Source organism: Homarus americanus, unplaced genomic scaffold (genome assembly GCF_018991925.1).
Source record: "Homarus americanus isolate GMGI-L3 unplaced genomic scaffold, GMGI_Hamer_2.0 scaffold24277, whole genome shotgun sequence".
Lineage (NCBI taxonomy): Eukaryota > Metazoa > Arthropoda > Malacostraca > Decapoda > Nephropidae > Homarus > Homarus americanus.
The window spans coordinates 62,501-74,748 of record NW_024750697.1 but is presented as its reverse complement, the minus strand read 5'-3'; the positions used below and the strand labels follow the sequence as shown (position 1 = coordinate 74,748).

Genomic DNA, 12,248 nt, shown 5'->3' with positions numbered 1-12,248 from the left:
ATCTTTTTCTCTCCTTATTTTTCGCATTGTTTCCTATTCTCTTTGTTACTTACCCTCTATTATTCTTTTCGTTTAGTATCTCTCTTTCTCTGATTTTCTCTTTCTCTCTATCTTCCTTTGTTTCCCTTCCTTTACCTCTCTTTCACCCACTTCATTATTTTCTTCTTCTTCTTCTTCTTCTTCTTCTTCCAATTATTTTCATTATTATTAGTATTATTATTCTCCTCCCTTTTCTTCTTGTCTCTCCTCCGCCTCTTCCTATCTTTACTTCGCTATCTCTATCTCTGTGACATTCTCTTATCTCTCTCAGGGATCAGGAGAATATTTAATCATTATACCTCACCTTCTCATTCTGTCTCTCACCTCTTTAGACTCATTTTGTTCATTGTCTCTCCCTCAGGTCTCGTTAAGCTTCAAGAATTGGTCAAGTCTCCCCCTAAGGAACATATGGAGTTCCTTATAAGACAAGGTTCACCCGATAACTACCGAGACTTGCTGAAAGAGATCAAGAATAAGGAGATATTTAACATTATCGTCGACACCAAGCCGGAAAATATGAACTATTTCCTGAGAGGGGTAAGTACGCCTTGTGGTGGAGAGAGAGAGAGAGAGAGAGAGAGAGAGAGAGAGAGAGAGAGAGAGAGAGAGAGAGAGAGCCGTATCTATTTATAAAAACTACATCATCCGTAAACTAAAATTATTTACTTATATCACATTAATAAACCTCTTGTTTCGTAATTACTGTCATCAATCATAAACAAATCTTTTCAGTGCTATTTCCAAACATCAACTTGCATAATTACACTGACAAGTCACTTAAATCTGTTGATGGTGTTGTAATTGTTTCATTATTATAAAAAGTCGGGGGAGGAAAAAAAAATAACCCGTCGTATTCTTCTAAAATGGAGTGACTTGTCAACACTAATAATTCAGGGTTATGTAATTAATTTTTTTTTACTATGCGTTCAGGTGTGGAAACGCTTCTTTGTGACCGGGAAATAGATGGGAGGGAATCATTGTTTGCATTTTGATGGTTCACACTGAGAGGATTCAAGCTTTTAGAAGGTGTTTATCTTAGGAAGTTATAATAATAATAATAATAATAATCATAATAATAATAATAATAATAATAATAATACCACCACCTACAACAACAACAACAACAACAACAACAACAACAACAACAACAACAACAACAACCATTAAAAAAAATACTAATCACATCTCATCAGACAAAGGAGCTAGTTACACCTGTATTAACCATAATCTCACACCTTAATCACCCTTCAGTATTCAAGACACAAATTTTTAAAGTAAAGTCAACTAAAAGTACAAAAGTTTTATATAATTATAACTTTTCAGGTTGAGAGAAGTAAGATTTTTCTTTTGTGGAGCTGAATTTATGAGAGAGAGAGAGAGAGAGAGAGAGAGAGAGAGAGAGAGAGAGAGAGAGACTTTGTGAACTAGTGCAATATCTCAAAACACCTTGAGTACGATGGCTTAATCCCTCTGTGTATGATGATTTACCCCTTTTGGCAAAATAACACACACGCACACACACACAGACACACACACACACACACACACACACACAGTCACAAAGAAGAGAACCCCGGAGAGTCTTTTCATTATCTCTCCTGAAGCCACAAACACTTGTGTCTGTCTGTCTTTTTGTGTCTGTCTGTCCTTTTTGTGTGTGTGTTTTCCGTCTGTCCTTTTGTGTACCTGTCTGTCCTTTTTGTGCCTGTCTGTCCTTTTTGTGCCTGTCTGTCCTTTTTGTGTCTGTCCTTTTTGTGTCTGTCTGTCCTTTTTGTGTCTGTCTGTCCTTTTGGTGTCTCGTGTACAGTACACTATCCTTTTCACATCCACATTGAACCCAAGTGAACTAAACTGGAAAGTCTCTCTCTCTCTCTCTCTCTCTCTCTCTCTCTCTCTCTCTCTCTACTCTCGGCCTCACCCTCCTTGGTAAATGTTCAAGTTTGTATATTTTTATTCATTTATTCAAGTATACAATGAAAATGTGATATATGTACTGTATAAATGCAGCAATACATACTGTCCATGGATACTCTTCTGGTTATCTATACATACACATATACGTAAACATACATACACATACTCACACACACACACACACACACACACACACACACACACACACACACACACACACACACACACACACACACACACACACCCTTGGCGCCACTGAGACCCGTGCATGTCCTTTCCGCCTTTCCGCCCAGCGTCGCAAATCTCCGCCCACCCACCTACCTATCTCACGCCCACCCGCCTACCTGTCTCACGCCCACCGTCAGAATCTCACACAAGAAGCCGCTGAGAGATATAAGGGCACAGTCTCTCAACTCCAGGGAGAGATAAGAGACAGTTCTCTCACGACAAACAGGAAGTGATGTTGTCCAGTGAGGTTGTTGGCTTGTCTCTCTCTCTCTCTCTCTCTCTCTCTCTCTCTCCACCGTATGTGAGTTAAGGAAAAGTCTCTTACGTTTGAGTCGGTGCAGCGAAGAATGACGAAAATGATTCCTGGACTCAGAAACCTTCCATATCAGGATAGGTTAAAGAAACTTAACTTGCATTCCCTAGAAAGACGAAGAGTGCGGGGAGATATGATAGAAGTATTTAAGTGGGTGAAAGGAATCAATAAAGGGGATATAGATAAAGTTCTTATAATATCCGAGCAGGATAGGACTCGTAGCAATGGACTTGAGTTGGATAAGTTTAGGTTTAGGAGGGAGATAGGAAGGAACTGGTTCACAAATAGGGTGGTGGACGAGTGGAACAAGCTTAGCAACTTTGTAGTAAGTGCTGGAACTCTGGAAAGTTTCAAAAGGAGGCTAGATAGATTCATGGATGATAGAGAGTGGTAGTAACTCTCGACAGGAGCTGCCATGCACAGACCAACCGGCCTATTGCAGACTCCTTATGTTCTTATGTTCTTATGTTTGCACTTCCCCCCGTGACCTATGACCTGAGGAGGGGAAATGAGGGAGAGAAAGTAGGGAGGGGGGGCGTGAGGGTAGGGGGAGGGAAGGGGGGAGAAGAAAGGGGTTAGGTAGGTAGGGAGAGGGGAGAGGGGGGAGGGAAGGAGAGGGGAGAGGAAGGAAGGACAGATTACACATACTCACATAGGGCTGTATACATACATCAAAGATACCGTTATACATACACATATACATAAGTGTAGACAGACAAACAAGCAGATAACTAGACACATACAGAGGCATAGAATCATACATAGTTACATCTATTCATACAAATATACATACATATAGAGTGAGATTTTACCTACATATTTCTGTGTACCTTTGAGAGCTGGGTCGGCTCTATTCACCTGTGTAATTAACTGATTGAACAGGTGTATGGGAGTGTTGCCTGGTTAGGTTGAGGTGAGGTGAGGTGAGGTTAGGTTAGGTTAGGTTAGGTTAGGTTAGGTGAGGTGAGGTGAGGTGAGGTGAGGTGAGGTGAGGTTAGGTTAGATTAGGTTAGGTTAGGTTAGGTTAGGTTATATAAACACACATTATTATCAATGCCGTACAATCACTTCACCATACTACGCCAGACGCACGTTCGCCCATCTGCACAAAGACTCATTTCTACTCGACGAACTTTTTCCCTCTCCACTCTCTCTCTCTCTCTCTCTCTCTCTCTCTCTGTGGTATAGCACTCTTATACCCCGGGACCCTAGAAAACACCCCCAACCCTGATCGCTATTTAGGTCGTAAGGTCCATAATGACTTAGTAAATGCCGACACAATGACCTTTAATGGGTGTAGTGGTAAGCTTGCTAAGGGACCGCCTCTTATATCCTCCTTTACGCCATTATAAAAGGCGTCTTGGGACCATTAAACCACGTCGAGGCAAGTGGGTGGGGGAGCTGTGAGGAGGGGTTGGATTGGGGGGAGGGAGGGTGCAGAGGAGGGAAGGGAGGGAGGGGAGGGGAAGTTTATATGGGAGGGTCAGGGATGAAGGGGGCGGGGGTAGATGGGCGAGGCCCTCTCTCTCTCAAAGTTCTGCTCGTTAGAGACAGCTACTGGGCTGATCAGACAGACAGACAGACAGACAGGCAGACAGCATAGACAGACATATAACAGTACGGGGACACATATTACACATACATACACACACACACACATTACACACACATACACACACACACACACACATACACACACACACACACACACACACACACACACACACACATACACACACATTATTCTATATACTATTCTCTGTGTGTTTACATTTTGAAACTCACAGCTGGAAGAAGTAGAAAGGTCACTAGACTCAGGTCCCGCGGGTCCAGGCCACTCCCCATGCATTACGCGGGGCCCGACAACCACAGTGTCGTATACATGGATTCATTGTTGTGTATAATGTATGATTGTGAGGTGTATAGTGTATAATGTATGATTGTGAGGTGTATAACGTGTGGTCGACGGCAGGTATTGTGGTTTTGGTTGGAATTGAGGAAGTCTGATGTGTGGCTGGTACAGATCTTGGCGGTGAGGGAGATGTGTGTGTGTGTGTGTGTGTGTGTGTGTGTGTGTGGCCTTAATAAACTGCCGGCATTTTAGGCATATAGGGATAACCTTTTGTGTTTATTATTTTAGCTTAATTGAAATTACATACATACATACATACATACATACATACATACATACATACATACATACTGTACATACATACATACAGCAAAATACTTTCATATAATATTTCATCGACAATGAAAGTGAGTTTTCGCCCACTATAGTCATGAAAATGCACATACATGGAACCTTGAAAAACATTAATTTCCAGTGTGTGCGTGTGTGTGTGCGCGTGCGTTTGTGTGTGTGTGTGTGTGTGTGTTTGTTGGCAGGTTTTAAGGGGCACATCAACAGTTAACGAGAGGCATCATAAAAGACACATAACAGTGTGAGTAATGCCCCCAGTGTCGACCATACTACTGTTGTGATGGTCCGGTGGGTGTGGGTGGGTGGGTGGGTGTGAGTGGGTGGGTGTGGGTGCGTGGGTGTGGGTAGTAGTGGGTGTGGGTGGGCGTATATCGAGCAGTGGTCCTCTCCACCCTGCTTTATGGCAGCGAGACATGGGTCACATATAGGAGGCACCTCAAGACACTTGAAAATTTTCACCAACGTAGTCTACATTCCATCCTTCGAGTTCGCTGGGAAGACAAGAGAACAAACGCCAGTATTCTTGCTGACACCAACTGTAGGAGCATCGAGGCTACCATTATCCATGAACAACTACGCTGGACTGGCCATGTTACCCGCATGGACGACAGTAGACTGCCAAAGCAGCTACTTTACAGTCACCTAACGAATAGTGAACGTAACGCTGGCAGGCAACTGAAAAGGTATAAGGATAGTCTTAAGACAAACCTGAAAAAGTGCCAATTCGACCACCTCACCTGGGAGACGATTACTCCACACCGTAACGCTTGGAGGAGCACCAAACAACAAGGTGTCAATACTTTCGAATTAGCCCGACTGCATACCGAGGCAGACAAGCGCCAACGCCGGAAAGACGCTGCCGCCGCCCCTCCCGCACTAGACGTAGCCCCCCATATGTGCAACATCTGTAGATAACTCTGCCGGTCCTTCACCAACGATGGTAACATCCTTAATAACTCATATCATTGTATCATAGCTGGATGATCGTCATAGTCGACTCCGAGTGACAGCAAAGTATTAGTAGTAGTAGTAGTAGTGGTAGTGGTGGTGGTGGTGGTGGTGGTAGATGATAGATTGTATAACATAAGGTCAACGTCATGTTATTTGTCAGTAATATTCCTTTACCTCTCCGCTAATGGCTCTGTATCCTGCTGAGGGTGGTGTATGTATGTGTGGGACTGCGTGTGCACCCAATACACAACACACACACAAACATAAAGTTTTAATCAATGCTCGTCATCACAACAATGACAAACAATGTTGGACCAAATAAAGTCTTTACTGTTATATGGCAGGGTGAGAGAGAGAGGGTTATAGGAGAGGAGAGAGAGAGAGAGAGAGAGGAGAGAGAGGATACAAGCAGCGAATGTTGTTGAGAAAGGCGCATTTATATATATAATCTGGGATTGATGGGAGAGTGGGTGGGTGGGTGGGATGGGTGGGTGGGTGGGGAGGGGTGGTTAGGTGGATGTAGAAGAGGAGAGGGTGAAAGAAGATTAGAGGTTGGAGGAAGGAAGAAGGAAGTTATAGTTCGGAAATTGAAGAAATTTAGGAGGAGGTAGGAGAGGGCGGGCTGACCGTCAGGCTGTAGGTTAGCTAAGCTAATAGTGTGTTAGGGTTGTGTCGTGGGTTAATTATTGTCCGTCGGTACAGAGAATAGACAGCCTACCCTATGCTGGTCTAGGGAGGTTGTCTATTGCCTGGCCGTATAGATCGGGGGTGGTAATGGACCTTTGAGATTTGGTAACTTTTTGGGAACCATGTATGGTTGTTGTCGTTATCTGGTGGGAGTCTTTGAAGGAGTTCTTGGTCTGATCGTTCTATCTTTTGCCAGATTCTGCTGGCCAGGGTGTGCAGCTGCTGGTTGGTTTAATTCTCAGGTCTCTATGTATCTCGGCTGTGGTTCTGGTGAAGGGGTATCTTTCACTTGTGATGAATCTCAGGGCTTCATTTTGGACCACATGTAGTTTTAATAATTGAGTGGTGCTCATAGTATGAAGAGGTACTGCTGGGTAAGTTAATATCGGTATGATGAGTGATGTCACCAGGCGGAGTTTTATTTTCTCAGGAAACGCTTTAAAGTGGTAATGTTTTCTCAGCTCTCTTCTTGCCTTTTCCTTCCTACTGTGGACATGATGGGAGTAACCTGTCGTGGATATATGCAGGCCCAGGAGGGTGCCTCTGCTTTTGTATTCTATCTGGGCATTATTGGTTACTAATGAATGGGTTTTCCTTCTGAATTTCAGGAGACAGTTTTGGACTTTCCATTTTTTCGTAATTATTTACCCTTTCTATTTCCCGTTTAGTGTTGACGACCTGTAACGCTCTCCTAGTGGGAGGTGGGGTGTCACTTGTGTAGATGATATATAGGGTGGGGGAGAGGACGCCCCCCTGAGGGACGCCGCTCATGAGTGGGAAGGTCTCTCCTGTGTGTTGTCCTACCCTCAGTCTGGCATTTCTGCCGTCAAGAAAGTTGCAAAGTAGCTTTTCGATGTTGGCGGGAAGTCCGAGTTTTAGGATCTTATATTTTAGGCCGTCATGCCAGACTTTGTCAAATGCCTTCGCTACATCCCGGAGAGTTAGATTACATTGGCTCCCACTCGCTGCGGCTCTGTCTATGTTTTCACATGCCAAGACTATCGCTGTTGTGGTGGACTTCCTTTTCCTGAACCCGAATTGTCTGCAATTGATTCTGTTGGTTGTTTCTAGGCGATTTCTCAGACGGTTATTAATTTTCATTTCTTTGGGATTTTTCCAGGTACTTCGAGGAGGGAGATCGATCTGTAGTTTAGTGGGACGGCGGGGTTCTTTCCTTGTTTTGGTGTTAGGGTAATAATGGCCTCTTTGAATTTAGCTGGGAAGTAACCCGAGGCCAGGCAAGCATTCATTGTGGTTCTCAGTCTCTCCATGGCCGGGTTGTTTATTTGGCTGAGGATCTCCTTGGTGATGCCCGAGTAGTCAGGGGCTTTATTTTTATTGTTGGAGATGGCTGTCCACCCTCAGATCCTCCCATATGATTTCAGGGGAAGGCTGAGTGCGGTGCGTCTGGCCCCGGAGTTCATCAAGGACGAGCTCCTCGTGGGTACCATCAAATTCCCTATTCTCTTCATTTGTGATTCGGAAGATGTTCCTCCGTATGTTCCTCAATATGGGTCTTTGTCTTGGTCGTCATACATTTTACTTCCTGTGTGATCAGTTATATATGATGACTCGTTACGGCTACAACCTTTCAGTCTCTTAACTCGACCCCAGAACTCTCCTGGGTCGTTGTATGTATGTGAGAGTTGTTCAACTATTTCGGCCCATTTAAGGTTGCTTTGTTCCAGAGATCTTGTTTTTATTTCTTCCCGGATTCTTCTGTATGTATTGTAGCTTACGATGTCCCAACCATGGGTCTAGGCTCTCTGTTGTAGCAGTTGGAACTGGTTTGTGAGGGCTATGAGTTCTGGAGTCTGTTGTGGGTGTGGGGGAGTTCTGTTGCGTTTGAGAGGCGTGGCCTCCTGGTAGGCTGTTCCTATGGCTTCACACCATGTGTTGATTTCTTCGTCTATTTTGTTCACCAGCTGACTGTCTATGGTCTGCAGGATTGTCATGTCCTTGGCCTCAAGTTTGGCTGTAGCTTTTTCGTTGGGTAGGTGAGCGGTTGGAAGTGGTGGGGGGGCAATGGGGGTGGGTGGGTGGGAAGTAAATTGAGGGCGCAGGGTGGGTAAGTGTGGCTGAAATTTGATTTAGGATGAATGGGTGGACGCTATGGGTGTGCTGAGGTGGGCATTGAGTGTGGGCACTAAGGGTGGGTCGAGGTGAGTGTGTGGCATGTGGGTGGGTTGTGGCGGAAAGTGGGAAGGAGAGTGGGGGGAAAGACGGAGGAGGGGGAGGAAGGAGAGAGTGGATGAGGATGAGGAAGAAGATGGGAGGAAGGAGGAGATGACGACGGAAGAGGAAAAGAGGAGAGAGGAGGGGGAGAAGGTAGTGGTGGGAAGAGAAGAAAGATGAGAAGGGAAAAGAGTAGGAAGATATTTGGAGGGGAAGAGGAAGGAGGAGGAGGATGAGGAGGAGGAGGGGAGGATAAGAAAAGGAGTAGGGGAAGAGAGGTGATAAGGAGAACAGAAAGGGAAGAGGATAGGGGCAGAAGGAAAGGGGAGAGGAGTAGGGGGAGGTAAGGAGGGGAAGAGGAAGGAAGAAGAGGAGTAGGAGGTTAGGAGAAGGAAGGGGAGGAAGGGAGGAAAGGAAGAGGCCTGTATGACAAGAGAGAGAGAGAGAGAGAGAGAGACCATCACAACATAGGCCTAAGCATTGTGAAAATACTCCATCCAGCGAACTCGCATCTCCATAGGCCTATAGACTTCCTTTAACAGCAGACTAAACTTCTCAAGAAATTCTTTATAACTCTTAAAAAAAAAGATTGTTTTATAAAAAGACTTAACGACGACGGCTAGTGGAGTTTTTAATAACAGCTCTTAATAAAATCTTTTAATAAAAGCTCTTAATAAAAGCTCTTAATAAAAGCTCTTAAAAAAGCTCTTAATAAAAACTCTTAAGCTTTAATGTATCTACCAATAAAGGTTGTATTGTCAGAGGCTATCTTTCTGGACTCTATGCATGCGTCAGATCATATCAGTTTATTGATAGTTAAAATGAGTTTAGATAATTAGTATATGTCAGATACAGGTGTGTGTGTGTGTGTGTGTGTGTGTGTGTGTGTGTGTGTGTGTGTGTGTGTGTGTGTGTGTGGGTGTAAAGTGATCTGATTTACATATACAGTACATTTCTATGCTTATGTATGTATGTATGTATATAAGTTTTTATGCACAAATTACACATACATGTATGTATCCGAACTATAATCCAGGAATTACAGTAATAATACAAAATATTACAATACAGTAGTTTATAGTGTCAGTCGATCTCCCCAACACTGTCAGCTGTCAGCCATGCACCATTATAGACTGTGAGACATTCATTAATAACTCCTTAAGTCTTATTATATTGATACATTAACTTAACCTTTAATTATACTCAACTACTTGCTATTCCTATTTTAATAATCTCAATAAAAAAATTATCAAGCTATTAAAATTTATTCTCTAAACTAAATTAAAATCAATAAAGGAAATTTTTTCTTCAATAAATTTTCCTTTTATTTCCACAAATTTTATCGATTTTTTTTTAGTATTTTTTTTTTCGATAATTAAAAGTTTCCCTCAGTTTTTAGATTTGTATTTTTCGACTCATCTACCGCCTGTACTGACCTAACTGGTATTGCTTTTAGTAAACGAAGGATGTATGGTTGTAATGATATGCATAATGATGTAAATTACCTGTAAATCCCAGCGCTAAAGACCTGTAAATCCCAGCGCTAAAGACCTGTAAATCCTAGCGCTTGAAATCAGTCAATCCCAGCTCAGAGAACCATTAGGGTGTATCGATTTTTTTCTCGTGTTTCTTAGACAAATTGCGCTGGGGAGAGAGAGTATATATATATATATATATATATATATATATATATGAGGAGAGTGAGGGCGACAATATGGAGTAAAGAGGTACTTTGGGGTTGAGTAAAAGGAGAGGCAATGAGGCAGACTTATGGGATGGCATGTGTGTGCGGTGTGTGCGTGTGTGTGTATACTCTTACCCACCACAACACGTATTAAAAACATTCCAACTCTTGCTACCTCCTTCTAATAAATTTTCACAAAAACTTCTCCTTCTCCTTCTAAAGATAATGAAAGTTTTGAAAAAGTTCTACCCCCAGCAACTGAAATATTAAAAAAAAAAACTTTCTTGGTATTGTTTAAAAGTATAATATGTCTTGTGATCGACACAGCCTAGTATGAAAATATATATACTTTGTAAATGAAAAAATACTCGTCAAAATAATATATACTTTATACACATATGGGGGTTAATGTGTACTAAATGCGCCAAACTTTAATTAAATATTTTTGTTACTTTTACCGGTAAAGTTTGTTACTGTTTACATTATCACCAAAGTTTATTTACATTACTTTTCGAATAATTCAAAAGTATGATCAAATTTACTTTCAATAGGTACCAAACTTTGATTATATATTGCCTCAAAAATACGCCATATTATATTTTTCAATAAAGACGAATAAACTCTAACATATTATTTACCAATATGGCCAAAGTTTAGTGTATATTTTGCTATCTAAACGCAGAAAAAATCGCCAAATTATTATATACTTTTTACCAATATGGCCAAAGTTTGGTGAAATTTCCTATAAAACTTGCAGTGGATTTATATTGCTGCCAATATGTGGTAAAACATAATTTATTAGAGAGAGAGAGAGAGAGAGAGAGAGAGAGAGAGAGAGATAAAAGAAAAGTGCGAGTCAAGCTTTCTTTTTGTTAGGGACTAACTTTCTCTTTGATCCTGGTGCAGATAGCCAGTCTCTCTCTCTCTCTTTCTCTCCCATCCTTCCATCTTTACCATTTCCTTATTTATAATCGATTACCCTCACTCACACCAGCTTGATCAAGTGTGTTGGTTAACCAGTGCAATGAGAATGTATGTATGTAATAATAATAATAATAATAATAAACGGTTTATTAATAGAGTTGCAGCCGGTGGCTGAAAATATACAGACTTACATTTGATTTAGACATAATGATATAATATGCATTGAATACATTTACAGGGCTGTACAGTACATAAATGAGGAGTTGTTTATTATTTTAACAATAGATGGGATGGTGCTGTTCTTATATCTATCGGTGCGGGCTCTTATGGGCTGAATTTTGTTGTAGTGGCGGACTGCGCGAGTTGGGTGGGGGGCTGCAGGTGGCAGGAGGTGGCGATGACGAGGGTGGTGCAGTAGTCCACTGCCAAACCTTTCCAGTGCTTGGTGGTGGAGGTCACTGAGGGATGGCATTTCCAGGGTGGAGAGAGCATTGGTGTAGCCGGAGTATTCTGCGCCGAGCATGATTCTGCAGGCCCTTTTCTGTACCTTCTCTAGCTGACGTTGTTGGGTGGAGTTGAGAGAAGACGACCAGGCTGGTGACGCATATGTTAGTTTGGGGAGAATAAAGGCGTTGTAGATGGTCCTCAGCTCTGGCGTGGGTGTCCCAAGTGACCTAAGTCGTCGTAGCATGTAGAGACGGTACGAGGCTGCCTTGACTGTGTTATTTACATGGGCTTTCCAGTCAAGTTTGTTGTCTATAGTTACACCCAGGAGTTTGGCAGACTGCACCAGCTGGAGAGGATGGGCACCCACTGTGACTGCTGGGGCTTGCACTGGAGTGGTATGTATGTATGTATGTATGAATGTATGTAAGTATGTATGTATGTATGTATGTATGTATGTATGTATGTATGTATGTATGTATGTATGTGTGTGTGTGTGTGTGTGTGTGTGTGTGCGTGTAATAATAATAATTGACAAATAATATACAAGGAATACCAGGGATAATTCACCACACAAAATTCTAAGTAACTAAATTAATATAATCCCCAAAAATTCTAATGGGAAGATAAGTATTTGCTGGGGGATAATTCTTTAATAATTCTCTATGAAGAAATACGAGGAATTA

General features: G+C 42.3%; 1 protein-coding gene across 5 annotated transcripts in view; it reads left to right on the top strand.

The window, feature by feature from the left end:
* The window catches only part of LOC121854143 (glutamate receptor ionotropic, kainate 2-like), a 152,916-nt gene that overhangs the window by 91,017 nt on the left and 49,651 nt on the right, over window positions 1-12,248 (top strand). For all 5 annotated transcript variants that reach the window (XM_042348566.1, XM_042348568.1, XM_042348570.1 and 2 more), the window contains exon 5: window positions 401-576. In XM_042348566.1, coding sequence (XP_042204500.1) covers window positions 401-576 — 176 coding nt within the window. The remainder of the gene's footprint in view (window positions 1-400; window positions 577-12,248) is intronic.